We start from the raw sequence: 18,757 nt of genomic DNA, 5'->3' as shown, positions 1-18,757 counted from the left end.
CCCACAAGAGAGAACTTACCAGGCTCTCAGTGCATGTTGGACTTGGCTGTTAAGAGGAGAGACTTGCTGTTGTTGCAGTTACAGGAAATATCTGAACTGGCTTTTAACTAGCTTCTGAAGAGAGTAGACCATCAGAAGCTAAATGCAGTGTTGTCGCAGCATCAGCTTACCAGTACCATGACCAGTTTAGCACTGTTTAGGGATTAGTACTGAATATTATGCTCTACATAGAAGAATGCTACACAAATATGCAAGTATACAGGTAATGCTGAACAATTTGTAAAAATAGAGCTATCTTGAGACAACTGGTGGTAATATAACCAAGTAGTTATCCAGACTTAACTGGTATTTGGACATTTTCTGGCTTTTATTCCCACAACAGACGTTGAATTTCTATATATTAAGATAAGCCTAGCTAACCTTTATTCTTGGCAGCTGGCCTTACTGTGGCTTGTATAAATCTGCATAAAGTCATTTGCAATTCCACATTGGTAGGGAACACCTTGCTTCTGTTCTCCTCCAAAGATGGTATATCTTTGCTGTGCCTTATGAGATTCACCAGCTAGACTGGTGCTGCTGACCAGAAGGGCTCAATGGCACTCACACCTCTCAGTTCCACGGAGATACAAAAATTACATCATTTTCAACATCAACAGGACACTGTCTAAAAGGTATGTATGGATCCAACTTTATCACCAGTTTATTAGCAGACAACCTGCAACATGAACATATCTTTATCAACAAGATATGGACATCTCAAGCTGAAAAACAAGGTTTCTGGACATAGATTAAATCCTGCACTGCTCTTTGTTGGTATTTTGAGGTTTTATTTTCTAGGTTTCTATGCAGCATTGTACATCCCAAGGTCTTGCAATCCTGCATTTAGAAAACTGCTCTAGGAAGACAGACTGCTGACCTTAAGTAAGTCTTATCAATGACTCAGTGACAGCCTTATTTGGCCACAGTTTTCAGTTCACCAGGTTGTCTGAGATGGCTCCATATTTGAAGTATATTAGAGACAAAAATGCAGAATCAGCTTGGATTTGTCTGAACAAAAACTCAGGTATGAGATCCTGCCATTCAGACTTGGCCAGAATGTGTAGTTTTACCTCAAGAACTCTCTTCCTGATCTCGTGTATCAGGCTGTTGTCATAAAGAGCTTTCAGGAGACGGAATGTGTTCCCACCTCCTGCAGAAAGAAAGTCCAGCTTATTTAACATATTTTCACCATCAGTTTTAATTGAAGCCTTTACAAACTTGGCAGACCCAATGCTCTGTTCAGGGGACTATCCTGCTTTGAGAAGCTTCAGAAGAATGGTCACTGGGCAGGCGATGGGCTCATGCCCTGAGTCATCCTTGTAAGGCTGGCACTGACAGTGACCTCTCTTCCAACACCCAGGACCATGGTATTAGGACTAGATCTTCTAGGGCTTGATAAAATGATGATACAGCTGTTATAATCATGTTTTTACACTGAGGTACTGTTCAAAATAATAATCTGAAATTATTGGAAATTCCATTAATAAATCTACTTCCCAGTGCACCACTAAATTTAGGGTCTTAGGGCTCCCAAGTGCTGTTTTCTGTAGTTTCTAATTACTAGGCCTAACTGCTTAATTGTTGGTCTTCACTGCCACCTCTAAGCAGGACTAATCCAGTGCCATATATAAACCTTCACTGGAGAGTAGGAAGTAAAACTTACCAATAAATATTGCTTCTGATTTCCTTACAGCTTCCACTGGATCACAAGATTCATGAATGCTGTCCAGCCCATAACCTTAAATGAAAAAGTATTTACCTCTGCCACATCAGTCTGGTGGAAGAATGTGATATGTTCCATCTCTCCCTGCCCACCTCCTCCAACCCTGAGCCAAATGTCTCAACCAGGGAAATTTTAGAGAACTCTACAACATAAAACAGAGTATATGTCCTACATTAGTGCAGGCCTTCAGCATCCAGCTGTACAAAAGGAAATGTCTGCTTTGTGAATATATACACTCAGTGTCTAGGAGCAGAGCAATTCACTCAGCAGGTGCAGGCTGAGGCACAATATCCTGCTGAGCATTACCAGGTAACTAGAAAGTAAGGGAAAAGCTGTTAGTCCTCAGCTTGGCTGTGCTGAAGTCTGACAGGATCTGCCATCATTGGTTCTAGCACTGCTTGTGCAAATACCTGATGTGAGTATTGTTTCTGTTAAAATGTCTGACTTTGATAGATTTGCCTTGCTGGAGTTCACTGAGTACAGGAGTGTCAAGAGAGACAGAAGAACATGGGCATTTGATAGCAGCAACCTTCCTGCAAGTCAAGGAGCAAAGTGTGCTGCCCAGGGAAGTGAGTACTGATTATTACTATACTAACAGGTCCAAAGTTACTCTGAACAGTGATAGATACTAGGTGGAGGTCTTGCTGTAGGCTGTTCTGCAAAGATCTTTGCTCCAAGCAAAGTTCAGCTGCTGTCCACCGTGGAACTATCTGGCTGATTGATGTGCTTTAAGTAATGGTCTTCACTTAACACCAGTGGTTGTACGCCTTGAGCAGAGGTTTAAGATATCTGGGAAGAAATGTTCCCTCGTGATTAAGAAGGATAAAAAAAATGCCATTTAGTATTTAGGGATAAAATCTTCTTCCCTGGAGTGGGCAGAAGTGTTTACAACAGGATTTCTTCCGGAGGCCTTTAAAACATCTCCTTCCAGGCAGAAGTCGGAGCCGACTCCTGCTGCTCTCACTGTCCTTGCTGCCCGTACCTCAGCAGCCCAGCCCAGCCCGGCCCGGCCCGTGGGCACCGCGGGCTGCAGCGCCGCGTCCGTTCGTGCCCCGCAGCGCAGAGCGGCTGCAGCGCTGCCGTCCCGGGTGCCCCGTGCCCGCACCCTGCTCCCCGTGCCCGGTGCCGGCCCGGCAGCCCCGGGGACAGCCGGCGTGGCCGCAGCAGCCGGCCCGGCCTTACCCAGGCTTTCAAACTTCTCCCTGGCCGTGCGGGCGTAGGCGTCGCGGTCGTGCAGGGCGTAGGGGATGAACAGCACCCGCTTCACCTTCCTGGGAGAAGAGAGGGGAAAGAGCGGTCGGCGCGGCGGAGGCGGGGGCCGGGCGCGCTCCCGCAGCCCTGCGCAGCGCTTACTGCCCGAGGAAGCTCTGGATGTGCTGCTGGCAGTGGCCTAGGTAGCCCCCTCCGTGCAGGGTGGAGTTGGAGATCAGCAGCAGGCGCCGCGGGCCCCCCATGCCGAGCCGAGCCGTGCTCCCAGCCCAGCCCGGTCCGCCCCTTCCTGCCCCGCCGGCGGCCCCGGGGTGGGGCCGAGCCGCCGCCGCTCCACCGCCGCGGCCCGGCCATGCTGGACTTCGCCATTTTCGCTGTCACTTTCCTGCTCATCCTCGTGGGCGCCGTGCTCTACCTGTACCCGGTAATGCTGCCGGCGGCGGGGCGGGGGGCGCACGGCCCGGCCCGGCCCCCGGGGCAGGCGGGCGGGGAGCGAGCGGCCGCGGGGCCGAGGCAGCCCCGGGCCCGTCCCGCGGCCCCTGGGCTCGGGCGGTGCCCCCGGCCCGTATCCCCGGGCGGGACGTGGCAGAGGCCCGCGGGAGAAGCTGCCGGCAGGGCGCTCCCGGGACAGCGCAGCCCCGGCACTCCTCCTGCTCTACGTGCTCCGGCAGTGAATCCCGCTTTCCAAAGGCGCGATCTGCTCGCCTGGCATTTTTGCAGGCCTCCAGGGCAAATCTGTGTGTAAGATCTTACACTATAAACCTGACTCTTTAAATCTTTACGCAGACATCTTTCATCTAACCAGGTGAATAATCCTGGTTTAGCCAGTGGCACTAGGCACACACTTGAGGTTTATCGGCTTAGCAGGTTTAAAGCCTGCAGATGTAGCATATCCAGCTTCTGTTTAATGTTTGTAAGTAGTGTAGTAGTATTGGTGTGGAAAATTCATCTCTCCTGCTGGAAAGCTGTGGGACTTGTATAAAATCCGAAGTTCATGTAGATTGATGCGTTTCCCTTTACTCTAGGCATCTAGGCAAGCATCAGGTATCCCTGGGCTGGCTCCAACTGATGAAAAGTAAGTGGTTTCTGTCTCTACATTGATCAAGTTCAGCATTGGCAGAGGATGCTGTTCATGACCAGATATCCTCTGTGTTTCTCAGGGATGGCAACCTGCCAGATATCATTGTCAGCAGCAGTTTACATGAGTTTCTTGTGAACCTTCATGAGAAATATGGCCCACTGGTCTCCTTCTGGTTTGGAAGGCGTCTTGTCGTCAGCCTCGGCTCCATTGATCTCCTGAAACAACATGTTAACCCCAACCGGTTGTGTAAGTGTCTTCTACGTTTTCTTTGAGTCCATTTGTTCTGGCCTTGCTGGGCATCAAAGGAAGCTGGGGTTTCATTCTAAGTTGAAAGAAGATGAGACTTTGCAGCTGATGTGGTGGTTCAGGTATGACTTTGGTCCTGCTTACTGGACTTGAGTATCAGTGACCAAGAGTTACTGCTGTCCAGTGGCCATCAAGAAATCAGTATGCTTGTGTCTTTTACCATCTCTCTACAGGCAAATGTTCATGGAAAGCATCATGCTCATTAGTCACTTGATAGAGGAAGGTGAACATCCGGTAGCTACTTAGCATACATTTTAAAAGCAGTTTGAAATACAGTTTAAGAGGGGAGACTTTGCTAAATTAAGTCTGAAAACAGCTCTGCTAGTTTGTAATAACTGCCTTGTGTGGTTCAGCATGAAGGTTTTTCAAACTATTATTTGGAGCAGTTCTTTAGCTTTCATTTTTCTTTTGGTATGTAGAATTTTGTGCTGAAAACCTTTAATGATCTTCCAGTGTTGGAAGTGGTTGGTGGTGCTGGTAGCTGAGTTGATCATCTTAGTCATGAGAGGGTATTTTAATTTACAGCCTAAGCCTCTTAGGTGGGCATTTTGCTTCCTAAGGTTATCACACTCAATAAGTTAACTCAGTTGATGTTTGGTTTGATCTCTTGCTTTCCCAGTTTTCATCTTACAGGGTTGACTGAGGTGCTGGGTGCACACCTCTGACCTGATCCTGCAGGCTGTCTTTAGGCACAGGCAGATATCTTGGCTCACTTTATGCTGGGGTCGTGAGGGGTGAGCTTCATGTACGGTTGCCTGACAGAATCAAAAAAAGAAATGGTGATAATCTGGGAAAGGAGTGGGAGTTAACAAGGATCAGCAAGACACAGTGGATAACGATGACACTCCAGAAGGTGGAAAACCACCCTGAAAGATCTGAATGCTCTCAAGTGTGTTTGGGGGAAATTAAGCAGACAGTCACTTTCTCAGAGCTCAGAGAAGTGGTGACAGGCCCTTGTGCAGGCAGGTTCTCATAAATGTTCAGAATTCGGGAGGATCTGAGTACTGGCGAAAGGCAAGTACAGTGCCTGGACTTAAATGCAGTAAATTAGGTGACCCAGGCAGCTATAGACTAGCCTAGTATCCTGCTATGCCAAAATAAACATTTTTTTAAGGATGGAGGATAAATGGGAAATGCATGTTGTACTTTGATAATTAGCTTTTTAGACAAGGACTCTGACAGAACTGTGTTTATGTCAGAGATTCAGTGCAGAATTTGCTTGGACACTGATAAATGAAAGAGGGAGCAAGGCTGGATTGTCTTGGAAAAGTGAAATGCAGTGTTGGGGAGGTGAAACACTCCATCTTATATTAGCATCCTGTCCTGATGGCATTATGCTGGAACCGTTTGTCAGCACAGGGCAGCAGAGTGAGATGGGTATCTCTGAAGGCTGGGATAGCAGGAGCAGGAATGAGAGGAGAAAAAGCAGGCTGTGTGAATTGCCTGTGGGATGACATGGCCATGGAAAAAAAAGGACACGTTAAGTCACAGATTTTCTGTAAAGAGAGGACTTTTGCACAAGATGAGCGTGAGTCAGACCTGGAGTCCTGTGTGTGGCTCTGACCTCTGTGCTCAGGCATGATTTTGTATAAAGCAAGTGCAAATAAAGGCTGCCAGTGCTCTCAGAGAAGTGGGGAGCCTGTTGTGCAGGAGAAGCCAGGGAAAGTGTGTTCAGCCCAGCTGAAGGGGGTCCTTGTAACGACAACAGGCTTGAGAAGGAGGGTTCTTATGATCTCAGAGCTGGAAAAGCAGCAATATTAGTTGTATCACTGCTTTCCTTTTAGCATTGATGCTTGCCAGAAGTGCTCAAACTTTATTAGACACAAGGAATCTTACAGGTTATATTTCCTGAAGCATTGAGGTATAAACAGTAGTAGCTGAGTAGCTGTAGCAAAGCCCTTCCTGTACCCTTTCTTGGTGAGTGGGAATAGGGGTTCTAGTAGGTCTCAGCCACAAAGTGGCTCTGGGCAGCTTGAAGTTTTGTTGGAGATGTGGTCTTGCCCCTATTTCTTCTGTGCACACAGTGCTGTAGGACAGGAGACAGCCACAGTGAACTGCATTATAGCCAACTCCTGACTCTTCAGCCCCACTTCAAAACCCGTACCATGTGACTCTTCCTCAGTGAGCTGGCATGCCTTAGGCCACCATCCATCTTCATGGATACCTGCCGGTGATTTCCAAGGTTGAGATACAGGGTTTGGTTCCAAGTGTCATACAAAGGTTCCTGTCATCTCATGTGTGTATCACAGGTATGGCCAAACTTCTTGGAGACAGAGAGAGAAGTGCAGATAATGCATTTCTCATCAAAGCCTTGAAGTTGGAGTAGTTGTATTCATAGTTATTAACATTTGCAATGCCAGGAGACTCTTTTTCATTAGGCTTCAAGCAGTGTTTGAAATTGGTATGTTTTCATGGCCTCTTAAAGCTTAGTTGAGATTAATTTGCAAGGAGAATTCAAAGGAAGTAAAGCTTTGCAGCTGGTACTGGTGATTCCCCTGAGTGGCTCTGGGGAAGCAGTTCAGGCCTACAGAGGATGTGGATGCGAAGCAGGATTGCCAGGAGCAGTGGGTTCAGAGACCAACTTGGAAAACTTGCCTGAGTTAATGTTGCTTTTTGGGTTGGGGCAATGAACCTGAAGCACACTGAATGCTGGAAATGGAGCTATGGGTCCTGGCCTGTCTGAGCAGGACTTTATTGCTGTTCTGTGAGCATTTTACTCTGCAGGTTCAGAGGTCCTTTCTATCTCTGATGTTGAGTTCTGCTCGATCTCAGATCTTTTCTCTATATTTACTTGCAAGTGGTGTCCAGGACAGCACTCTGAGGTTCTTGGGATGGGGAAATTTCTATGTAAGTGAAAAGAACAGTCAAAATTTTGATATGTTTCACTAGGAGGGCTGAAAATGTAAACCTCGAAACCCATGAAAACATGGAGATGTTTTCAAGACAAGGACGAAGGTTGAAGTCTGTGCAAGTGCTGGCAGAACAGAGCTCTCTCCAGAGGCAGTTTGTGCCTTGTGGAGTGACTAGTCTCCCACAGCTGTGCAGAAATAGCCCTTTCCCAAATAGCATGAGGCAGAGCCAGCCCTCAGCAAAAGGGTGGCCTGGGCTCTGCAGCCCTGAGCGCACAACAGTGGGTGTGTATCGGTGCTGTGGGGTTGCCAGTTTCGACTAGGGACATTGGGAGAAAAAAACCCAGGGCCCATAGCTAATCCAGCAGTTTTCTTTCATATGCAGCAGGAAAACTTTGCAGTTTCAGCAGGTGTTGCTTCTAAGCATCCTCCAGCCTCTGCCTCTCTAGATGCCTCTGCGGGATTTTCTGTGTGGGCTTTATCACCTGCCATGTGTCTTCCTGGCTACCCAGTATTGTGCCTGGCTGTGCCAGTGCCAGTCAGCAGGGATCTGTGGCATGAATAGCTGCAGCCGCTCCATGACAAAGTACCTTGGAGGAGGAATTGTCAGCAGCAGCTAGAGTCATATAACAGCCCGCGCCACGTGGAGAGCTGCAGGTACCATCTGCTCTGCCAAAAGACACATGCTCATGCTTCTTGTCATTCAAAGTGGGAAAGAGGGTGAGATGCAGAGCTTAAAAACATTGGAAGGGAAGAGATGTGAGAGAAAAACATTTAGGAAAGATTACCATATTCATGCCTCTGGCCTCGTTAACTGCTTTTATGTCTTTAGGTAGTAAGTCCTATGCAGGTGGGAATTTTCTCTTCTTGTATGTTTGCCTAGTAGCATAATGAGGCCCCAGTGTCTGTGGGGAGTGCTAGATACATCCACAGCTGGTAAAGTCATATGTGTCTAGCTCAGCCTTGATGTTTTCTGATGCCTCAGTGGTTTCACTCTCCATCTGGGAGAAATAACAGACTGTGATAAACAGTGACAATATCCTTCTTGAAAACCCTGATTGCTGCTTCCAAATAGTTCCAAATAGTTCCTTAAACACTCTGCCAGTTCCTAGACAAGACACGCAAAAAGGTTTACAGAAAGGGAAGAACATATGCCATGTTGCACTGTTTTGCATTGACACCTAATATCCTTTAGCAAATTTATTAAATCGAGGTCCTTGGTGGTGAAATTCAGAGTTGAAAATCTAACTGAAGTGAGTCATGGATATGGAAGTTACGTGGTTTTATCTAGTTTGTAGACTGATGCAAGTGTCTGTGTGGAAGGATGGAAGATTGAAAGAAGGTGATTAGCAGTAGAAAGCATTCTGTAGCTTAGTGGGGTATGGTTTTCTGTAGGAGCTTCAGAGCTTCTGTGCTGGAGGCAGCCCTGGCAGACAGATAGGTGCTAGTGTGGGAAGAGCTCGTCAGCAGGGAACTCAGTGCATTTGGGAGAAATCATGCAGGAGCAGTAGGTATCAAACAAGGTTTCCTGGGTGTGTGATGCAAGGGAAGGAGTGCAGAGAGCAACCTCTGGCTGAGTCTGTCGTGTGAGCTGATATGTCCTGAGTACATAGCCAGGGCAGGAGGGCACACCAAATGTGAAGGGGAATGTGCTAAAGAGACTGCAGGTCAGGCTGGAGGAGAAGGGGAAGGACCATGCTGCACTCACTCTTGTCACCAAGTTGATGGCACAACCAGCTGGGAACTGGCAAGTGGGGAACAAGCTCTGAAGGCATTGTTACTAAAGAGTTACTTGGTAGAGCCAGTGGATAAGCTCTGCAGGGGGAGCTGATCACAGGGTGGCAACCAGCCCCAGAAAAAAGACTTTATGAGGTACTGAGCAAGAGAAACTTGACACCCCAAAGAGACTGTTCTAGGGGAAGGAGCCACACCTTGCTCACTGCCCAGAAGTAGCTGTACCTGATTAAAGAGGCTGCTATTTTCATCAGCCCTGTGTAGTGTGACTTTTGAATGGTATTTCCTCTGTTTGCTTTCAGTGGATCCCTTTGAGACAATGCTGAAATCCCTCTTGAGGTACCAGTCCAGCCTGAACGGGGATACAGGAGAGAGCCACATGAGGAGAAAACTGTATGAGAATGGTGTGACCAAGTCCTTGCAAAGTAACTTTGCTCTCATCCAGAAGGTGTGTATCAGCCTTTGTACAGCAGAGAAGGCCTGTGTGGCTCACAGGAGAAGGTTTAGTGAGAATGATCACTAGGATAAAGGACCTGCATGCAAATTAGTGCTAGAGCTGTAAGCATCTGAGATAGCAAACAGCCTCTGCCTTTCATGGTATGAATATTTGGTTTCTCTTTGCTCCAGTGGATTGGGGGAAGGGCTAAACTTGCTTACTTTTTGTGCCAGGATACCAGATGCAGTTAAAAATACTGGAACACCTGGATTCTAGATATATTTCCTAGGACAGGACGATGGAGCAAGGAACCAGATTTTGGGGCCACAAACAGGTGAAGAACTGTTCTGTTGATTTAGTCCAGCAGCCAGAATATGATCTGTTTTCCTATTCTGGAGCTGTTAGTATTTAAGTTTAAGGTTTCTTTTCTGACAGCGAGAACAAGAGAGGATGATAGGGTTGCCTTGTTGGGGGAGAGCCTCGAAAGAAGCAGAAGATTGGAGGCTAAAATGGTACTGTTTAACAATGGAAAGAAACCCTGGAAAGAGTTTAGCTTTATTTGATAGCCATGAAAGTGTGGTCTGCCTCAGGAACTGGGTGGGAATGTATCCAGGGTGTGTTTGGTAAATAGACTGCTGGTATTACTGCTAACTAATGTTTCATTCCCTCTGAAGCTGTCAGAAGAGCTGCTGGCCAAATGGCTGTCTCTCCCCGAGGCACAACATGTGCCACTCTGCCAGCACATGCTGGGCTTCGCCATGAAGTCTGTCACGCAGACAGCTATGGGCAGCAGCTTTGAAGATGACCGGGAAGTCATCCGGTTCCGCAGGCACCATGATGCAGTAAGTGTCCCGAAGAGCCAGGAAATCTCCTATTAAATTTTTCCAAACTAAAAACACTGAGCTTGTATCTATGTACAGTTTAGCACAGGCTGCTGCTGAGACTTTAAAGTATGAGCTTGAGGGCTCCGCCTCACCTGTCCCAAGCTGAAACTGTTAGACAGATCCTACTGCTGATCCTGCTGTCATTAGTCTGAGGTGTTTTTAAAGGATCCATGGGGATCAGGAACCCAGACCCAGTGGCAGCTGGGAGATCTTTGGTACCTAAGTTAGTTAAACTCTGTTGGGACTGCCAGTGGAACTTCTCCTTTTCAAAGATCTTCTGAAGGCTCTGTGATATTGTGGAGAAAGGAAAATTGGAGGAGATCTCAAACTGTATCCACATGTAGGGATATTAAATATGCTGGTGATAGGGTGGGAAAGAAACAGTTCCATCTCCCATTTAAGATTCCCATACCTTTTTCCCTAGAGGTGTAATTACAGTTGTTTCATTTCAGCTTAATTCCAGCTATCTTAGACATAGTGTCTTAAATGTCCTAAAGAGAAGATCAGTTCCATATTGACAGGAAGTCTTTATTTGGTGTTTTCATTTTCCTGAGTAGGGAAGAACAGAATAGTCCCAGCAATTTCAGCCTATGGTGAGTGATGGTGCTGTTCTCTCTGTCCTTCTTCCAGATCTGGTCAGAGATTGGAAAAGGTTTCTTGGATGGGTCTCTTGACAAAAACATGACTAGGAAGAAGCACTATGAAGATGGTAGGTTTCTCCCAAAATTACAGTTTTCCTCCCACTCTGATTAATACTTAGGAGTTAGCTAGCATGTGAAAGCATGTCATTTGCCCAGTTGTCTTGGCTTTTCTTCAGAGTTGCTCATCATGTCATAAGCTACCACATGTGTCATACTAACTCTCACACTAGATCAGTGTTTTGGAGTTAAGTGGCAAGCTGCCATTATGTGAGAAGTTGTAGGACTAGAACTCTTGTTCCAGGTCTGTCCTGTCTGGAGAGTGATAGAGGGGAAGAATCAGGGTGTGCTTCCTCCCTTCCTATTCCATTCCCTAGTGTCCACTTTTGACCTCTCTTGGAGGCAAGCAGCTGTGCTGGGTGGAGACAGATGGAGCCCCTTGATTTGGCCTGTATGGGCATTCAAATGATGCACCATTTGGGGACTGTACTGCCAGACAGTCACTCACAGGCTGGAAGACACAAGTACAGAGGTGCTGCTTTGTTGGATACACCTTCCATGTGATAGGCTCTGATGTACTCTTACAAGATAACATGATTTTCAGGTCTGTTACGGCAGTACTTTTGTTTCTTGTATATTTTATAGTAAGTTATTTTAATTTTAGGTTATCCTATCTTCTTTGTTGTTAATAATGAAACCATTTCAGTATTGACTGATAAGATGCTAAACAAAAGTAGATTGTATCTGGAACTAAAGATTTGCTTGTAAATCCTCCAAACACAGTGTTTCCTTCCTTATACTTCTGGTTCTGTGGGTTTCAGAACTTGAGGACAGCTTCTGAAATGAGTTCCTCCCATGGTCTCTCTGTTCCTGAACTGTAGTATGATGATGCATGAGGACACAATTTCACAAACTCCACATAGTGAGCCTTTGTGTTTGAGTGTTGCTGGCCTTCCTATGCAGAGGGGAGGAAGGAAGGTAATTCTAAGACAAAGGAACTGAACTGGGCCTTCATAAATGGAGTTTCAGACCCAAATTCCGCTCTGTGTTTCTTGGATAGTCCTCAGTAGGTCATTTAAATCAGACAGGCAATGGCATCTAGGTCCCTAACTCCCCTTGGTTCCCACAGCAGTCACCAGGAGTTAGGCACTCCCATATCTTCAGATGTGTGGACTCTGTGCCAATACCCTCCCACACTTCCCCCCATTCCTGTCTCGGTCTCTGCAGGCTCTTTAGCACAGAGCCATCCTCTGCACCGTGCCTGCAGAACCCCTGGCAAAAGGGGCTCCATCAGTGGAGCTGCAGTGGTGCTGTAGTGATTGTAGCTCTGCAGGTCGTGTAACCAGTGTTGTGTGGCTCATACGTGTTTTCATGGGAGCTGATGAAATACATTCTCTGATGGTTTGACAGCGTTATTTGACTTACACTTTGGTTATACTTGTAAGGATGGCTTTTTGTAGGCAACCTGTGTTATTTTGTTCCTGCATTTTCTGCTAAATTGGGGATACTGCCTTCCAAATTGACAGTAACATTTAACAGAGGCTGCTTCTGTAAGTGAGCCCAGCAGGGACAGCTGGTCTGAAAATCTGCTCGGGGAGATGGATTTGCTTCTCTGCAGCACCAGGATGACCAGGTTTTAAAATAAACATTTCTTTTTTTTCTTGCAAAGCTCTGGTGGAGATGGAATCCATCTTGAGGAAGGTTACAAAGGAGCGCCGAGGCAGATCATTCAACAGGCATGTCTTTATAGACACCTTGCTGCAGGGGAGCCTGAGTGACCAGCAGGTCTGTGCAGCTGTTACCTCTTTACACAGTAATGGAGTTTTGCCAGATGGGCAATTCATTACATTGTAGCCTTTGATTAATGTAAATTCTGGCATCTTGGCTTAGATTCTTTACAAAAGCAGGGCTTCTAGTTCTTTTTTTCCACTCACTTTTTTTCCAGTGTTTGATTGCATTAGACTTTGGTAGATTTCCTTGCCACTGTTTCATAGCTATTTTTATAAACCAGAAGTATGTTAATATGAAGCATGTCTCGTGCAATTCCAGTGGAAGTTCTATAGAGAGTTCAGTCCATGTCTTCTAGGTGTATTTCCTGCTCTATGCACTAAAGGGATTTATTGTGCTTGAGTGGAGAGTGTGCCACTTTTTCTTTCTCTTTACAGTCTTATGAGCTTTATTCTCTGAAGTAGATTTTCTTTCCTAGATTCTGGAAGATACAATGATTTTCTCCTTGGCAGGATGTGTAATCACTGCTAACTGTAAGTACAGTACCTGTAGGTAACTTCCCATCCTTACACTCAGCTGCCAAAAACTGGGTGTGATGACTTTAGACTTACTGTAGGCTAATAAAATATTACATTCATCATTCTCTTTCTCCTGAGCTACATACATATAGAAAAGCTAATTTTTACATCAGACTGTTGACACAGCCTCACAGTTAGTGAGCTGAACCTAAGATGTGTTTGACAACCTTTCCAGTCTTTTGGTGAACCTTAGAATTTCTCCCCATTGCTTTTTGCTTGCATTCTTAACCCCAGACAACTGATGATAAATTTGATGAAAAAACACCAAAATATATAAGCCACAAAGATCATGTTATAAAATAGAGTCTAGCACACAGGAAAAAAAATTAGAGTGCTAGAATCTGTCTGGGTGCTTTGAATTTCTGGAAGATAGGTGTGTTCTATGTATGGAGAACTTTCAAAGAAGCTACTCTGGGATTTGTGCAAAAATTATGAAAAAACCCCAAACAAATAAAAATACAAACTGAAGCTGTGTAAAATACCTTATGATAAAGGGATGATTATCTTGCCCTGTGTCTCAGCCAGTGGGACTGGGGCTCCAAAGAAAAGCTCCAAGATGCATCTAGGTGTTAAAGAATGTGGGAAGTAAATCAGATAACTATGGTAATACTCTCTGCAGAGAATATCCTCTCCAAGTACTCCAGAAAGACTGTCATTTGAAGGGCCTTGAATCCACATGGATTCATGGGATCACAAAACCACAGAATATTCTGAGTTGGAAGGGACCCACAAGGATCATCAAGTCCAAGATTCCACATAGTTCTCATGAATAGACATTTTTGAGAGCTAGAAACGTTTCCTTGTAGCTTTAGGGAAACTGCATCCTACACACTTATTTCTTATGCAAGGTTTTTTCCTCACCCTGCTATTGAAGATATCTCAAGTACCTCAAAAAACAGATGTAGGGGGACAAGTGCTGGCCAGCCTCTGCAGAGAGCTCCCTGCAGGAGCCCCAGGCATTGGCTGTCTGGAGCACTTGCCTGAGATGTGCTAGGGAAGCCCCCCAAATAAGGGAATTTTCTAAAGCTTTGAACAAAGCAGCCTTCCATTTGCATGGTTGGTGTAATAGCCCTCATTTCCCAGGGTTTGTTGGGCTGTGTGGTCCCTGCCCCAGAGCTGTGAGGCCGAATGCCTTAGTGTCCTGCACAGCTCCCTAAGCTACTCATAGCATCAGAAAGAGAATTTTAGCTTGCAAGGCCTCTTGTTACACAGGAGTTCAGCCTCTGTTCCTGCCACTGAATACAGAATCAGCACAGCCTGCTGTGAACAGAGGTCACCTCTTTTTTTAGGTTGAAAAGTAATGTTGAAAATACCAGAAGTAAGAAAAGTGAATGCCATTTGTAAAGGATTGAATTTTCTGGGTTCAGTGTTGTATTGATTCCTTCCCCAGTGTGTACCTGGGCAGTCTATTTCCTGACAACATCAGAAGATGTTCAGCAGAATCTCTACAAGGAGATGGACCGTGTTCTGGGAAAGGGACCAATTACACATGAGAAAATTGAGCAGCTCAGGTGGGTCCTATAGAAGGAATGTAGAGGAAGGCTGTGTCATGTGGTGGGGACAGGCATTTCCCATGAAGTGTGATGCCTAGCCTACAGCAGGCCAGGAAAAGGCATCCAGGAGCTACATAGTCCCTTTTTTCTTTCTGGAAGTGATCAAACCACGAGATGACTTGCAACACAGAGAGAGTCTGCTGGGACTCCAGACAAAGGGACCAAGGTGCTCACTTCAGGGTGTTTGCGGGAAACCCTTTAGGTTCATCAGCAGAGGAAGAGCCACAGAATCAGTGCCCTGGCTGCCAGGCCAAAATTTTTGCTTACTGTCTTGCTTGGTTTATGCTCTAGTTTTCCAGAAGTAGAAGTAATCAGTCATTTTCGTGGTTGGATATAGACAGAGAGAAAGCATGGACAAGTCTTCTTTTCAAAGGGCCACTAGTGAGGATGACTGGTCAACAGTATGCCTTTATGTTTTGTGCATATGTTTGTTACGTTGCTGCAACTGGGTGCATTTTGTATTTGGACTAGTGTTAGGGTTTCAGTAAGGGAATACTGAGTGTGTGGTTTTCTTGCTGCTGCTTGTATGGGTGAGCGGTACAGGGAAGGGCTGGTGTGTTTATGCATTTTAGCAGATTTAGTTTGGTTTAAAATCTGAAAGAGGAGGGATTCCGATAACCTTCTCTAAAAGCTGTTAATGAGATTTAATGCTTCATGCAAAGATGTTGGGACTCTTTGCCAGAAAAAAAAAAAGAAGTGCCTCTAAATACAGTAGACTCAGCTCTGCTTGCTGCCACATGGATGTGGACAAGCTTGTCTCTGAGAGTTAAACTAACCAAGGGTTACTGGTTGCAGGTACTGTCGGCAAGTCCTGTGTGAGACAGTGCGGACAGCAAAGCTCACGCCCATTGCTGCACAGCTGCAGGAGCTGGAGGGCAGAGTCGACCAACATACTATCCCCAAAGAGGTAGGGCAGTGCTGGGAGCACTAGGCCACTCTCCTTTCCTGTAGGGGAATTTGCTGTTTCCTCTTCTTCCAGACAAGGGGTGAGGCAGGAAGACCATTTCTTTTGACACTGAACCTGAGCAGGTGCACTGTCATCTGAAAGCACAGTTAAGCTTAAAGTTTGCCTGCAGTTCCTCTGCAGGAGAGGCTCTGCAAATTCACGTTCTCTTGCTGAGCAGATTTGCTTCTGCTTCTGGGTCCACCAGGGATGAGTAAGCTTTTGAAGCAGCCCATGGGCTCAGTTATGCATGAAAGAGCATTGTTTCAGGCCTCATCATATCACTCATCATATCACCTTCCATTCCAGAGAATAAAGTAGTCCATACAATCATCCCAGCCAGAGTAGAGAAATGGGGTCACACCCTCTGTAACCACCAACAATTGCAGCATGATTCTTAGAAGTTAAAATCCTAACATCTGGGCATGGATTATGAAAATTTGTAGATGAACACATCATAATTGACTTTTAAATCCACCTAAATATGAGTAGTCTACAGAATAATCATCATCCAGCAGAGCTGTTGAGAGGTGTCTTTAATTGTGCATTTCCTCCTGCATTGACTTGGTGTAATTCTCTTTGCAGACACTTGTGCTCTATGCCCTTGGTGTGATGCTGCAGGATAGTTCATCTTGGCCATCACCATACAAGTATGTAGCATCGACTTTTATTGCAACTAATTCCTTTGCTTTCTTAAATTAGATCTTACAGCACAGCCTTTTTGTGCTGCAGGGCCTGCCTTAAGCAGATTCTGGAGATGAAAGAGAGTCTGTAAGAAAATCTGTTTATGAAGGTCTGACTTTATTTGTCTCCATGGGCATGGTTTTGGGGCAGTTAAAGTCAGGCTCCTCCCATGCTCCAGTCTGTGTGTGTGCATGTATGTGTTAGGGTTTAGTAAAAACCTTTTTGTGCGCATACACAGAGCTTCCCTGGCTAATGCTGGGAACTTCTGTTGAAGGTTTTTTGTGAAACAGTGACATAAATGGCTTTGGAATCACTGCTTGTCATCATGAAACAATGGTGCAAGGGAGGAAATGTCAGTCTGAAGTTTTGGGTTTTTAGGGTGAAGGGAAATGCTGCCTCAGTATTTTTGTCTGTCTGTGAAAACTGAAGTGGATCTAGGCCAGTGTTTTGGAGGTTAAAGAAAAAATTGCTGTAGCTTCCTGTGGCCTCCAGGTGGCAAATATTAACCTGTATCTGATTTACTTCACTTGGGCTGGCAAAAAATGTGGGTCAGTTATTCTAGACAGAGAGAACAGACAGCTCAGATTTAGGAGAAAGGATAGAGCCTTTATCACAGCACTTGTCCTCTCCTGCAATTATACTTTTTAGAAAGAGGTCAGGCATTGATGCACCAGTCTGTGAGCACCTTGGCAGGGATTGCCTCTCAAGATAGGTCATGGCTGTGTTTAGGTTTGCTGAGGCCTCATGGGAGCAACAGTGAGGACTGCTATGAACACTGTGTGTTTGTTTTAGGAAGTCTGGGGTTGAGGTTTAGCTTGAGGTACATGGATATTTCCATGACAGAGATAGGAGACCAGCTCTGTGAGATCCTTTCACCCACCTACTATATAAAACCACTGTGCATGGTTGTTTGCCCTCCCTACTTTTTTGCTAGACAGCTGCATTTTCTCTCCTAATACAAAATCTGTAATTTGCACTTCCATTCAGGGGAAATGTAAGTTTGATGCTGCTTTTCCTAAGGATCAGCACCCACATGCCCTTTCACCTTGTTAGAAGCAGAGCTTGGATGTTTAAGCAGGGAAACAAAGGCTTGAAGTATTTAGCAGAAAGATTTGAAAGAACTGTTTTCTGTCCATGAAATTTTCTGTTTGGGGCCAGGGTATTTTTAATATTTAAATTGAATGATATTTTATTTGTTTCCCTTGTTTTAACTCATGCCAGCCCTGAATAATAGTTTTCTCACAGCCTCTACCATCCTAAAGCTGGAAACCACTTTTCTCACTTGAATGAGTCACTGGCTTCCCCCCCCCCAAAGCACATAATCATACACCAGCTGCTTGAAGAGAAGGGTGAGGGGCAAGGAGAAAAGGGAAGTATTTCTGGAAGTGAAAAAGGAAGGGACTTGGAGGGGGAGAGAGAGAAAGAAGAGACAAATGAGATTGCATGTGCTCTGAAGAGAAATAGAGGGCAGGTAACAGCATCAGCTCAGCTGTGTACTTCATATTAGTTCCAGCCCTGTCTCACACTACCTCAGTTTGTCAGCATTTTGACCAAGATGGGACACAGCTGACCAGCTGGGAACATGGATGGAATGGATGCACAATTGCCTTCGTACATTTCTGTGGAATGACCCAGAGAGAACAAATTAGTGAGATTCTGTATTTCATTTCCAGTTTTTCACTTGTGTGTGTGTGTGCATGTTTCTGGGGAAAGGATGCTGTGCCTGATCAGAAAGCCTTAATGTGTTTTGTCTCTTATAGGTTTGACCCAGAGAGATTCAATGAGGAATCAGCCATGAAAAACCTCTCCTTGTTGGGTTTCTCAGGAAGCCAGGAGTGCCCAGAGTTGAGGTGAGCCTGGGGAAGGAGGTCTTAGTGAGTCTCTGTGGCAGACAGGAGAGAAGGTGCTTCCAGCATCTTGGTGTTGCTGCTGGGACAACCTGTCCAAGCTGGCTGTTGTCCTTTGGCAAATTTACAGCATAGCAAGGTTTTTCTTTTTTTCTCCTGATTCTTCCCTCAGGTTTGCCTATATGGTGGCCACAATTCTGCTGAGTGTCCTGGTAAGGAAACTGTACCTCCACCCAGTGAAAGGACAAGTCATGGAGACAAAATATGAGCTGGTAACCTCACCAAAGGAGGAAGCCTGGATAACGGTGTCTAAGAGAAGCTAAGAGCAAGCAAAACAAGGGGTTGAAAGTGCCAGCAGTGGAGCTCTGAGCAAGGGTCTTAATGAGAATCATACTGGCACCATGTTTACTCAGCCAAGGAATTTTATATCCAGATTTTTTTACCTTCCACATTCTTAACCTCATGCCTACCTTGGGTACTTTTTCTAATTCAACCGTAGTCATATTAAAGTAGATTTAATCTGTA

The 18,757-nt window shown here is 45.6% G+C and overlaps 2 protein-coding genes across 2 annotated transcripts in view; one reads left to right on the top strand and one right to left on the bottom strand.

Annotated features, from left to right (window-relative positions):
- Positions 1–3,273, bottom strand: part of LOC138113664 (alpha-aspartyl dipeptidase-like) — a 7,053-nt gene extending 3,780 nt beyond the window's left edge. The window contains exons 1-4 of the mRNA XM_069022299.1: positions 3,116–3,273; positions 2,945–3,033; positions 1,703–1,777; positions 1,110–1,189 (exon numbers count right to left, since the gene is read on the bottom strand). Coding sequence (XP_068878400.1) covers positions 1,110–1,189; positions 1,703–1,777; positions 2,945–3,033; positions 3,116–3,216 — 345 coding nt within the window. The 5' untranslated portion in view covers positions 3,217–3,273. The remainder of the gene's footprint in view (positions 1–1,109; positions 1,190–1,702; positions 1,778–2,944; positions 3,034–3,115) is intronic.
- On the top strand, positions 3,269–18,757 carry CYP20A1 (cytochrome P450 family 20 subfamily A member 1). The gene is made up of 13 exons (XM_069022298.1): positions 3,269–3,395; positions 3,997–4,046; positions 4,132–4,298; positions 9,244–9,389; positions 10,052–10,219; positions 10,892–10,970; positions 12,569–12,684; positions 13,106–13,160; positions 14,596–14,716; positions 15,554–15,665; positions 16,287–16,351; positions 18,146–18,235; positions 18,405–18,757. Exons 1-13 carry the CDS (start codon positions 3,324–3,326, stop codon positions 18,553–18,555), a joined length of 1,392 nt encoding a protein of 463 aa, XP_068878399.1. The 5' UTR covers positions 3,269–3,323; the 3' UTR covers positions 18,556–18,757.

Source organism: Aphelocoma coerulescens, chromosome 7 (genome assembly GCF_041296385.1).
Source record: "Aphelocoma coerulescens isolate FSJ_1873_10779 chromosome 7, UR_Acoe_1.0, whole genome shotgun sequence".
Lineage (NCBI taxonomy): Eukaryota > Metazoa > Chordata > Aves > Passeriformes > Corvidae > Aphelocoma > Aphelocoma coerulescens.
Note: the sequence above shows the minus strand (reverse complement) of the source record. Positions and strands in the feature narration are given on the sequence as shown.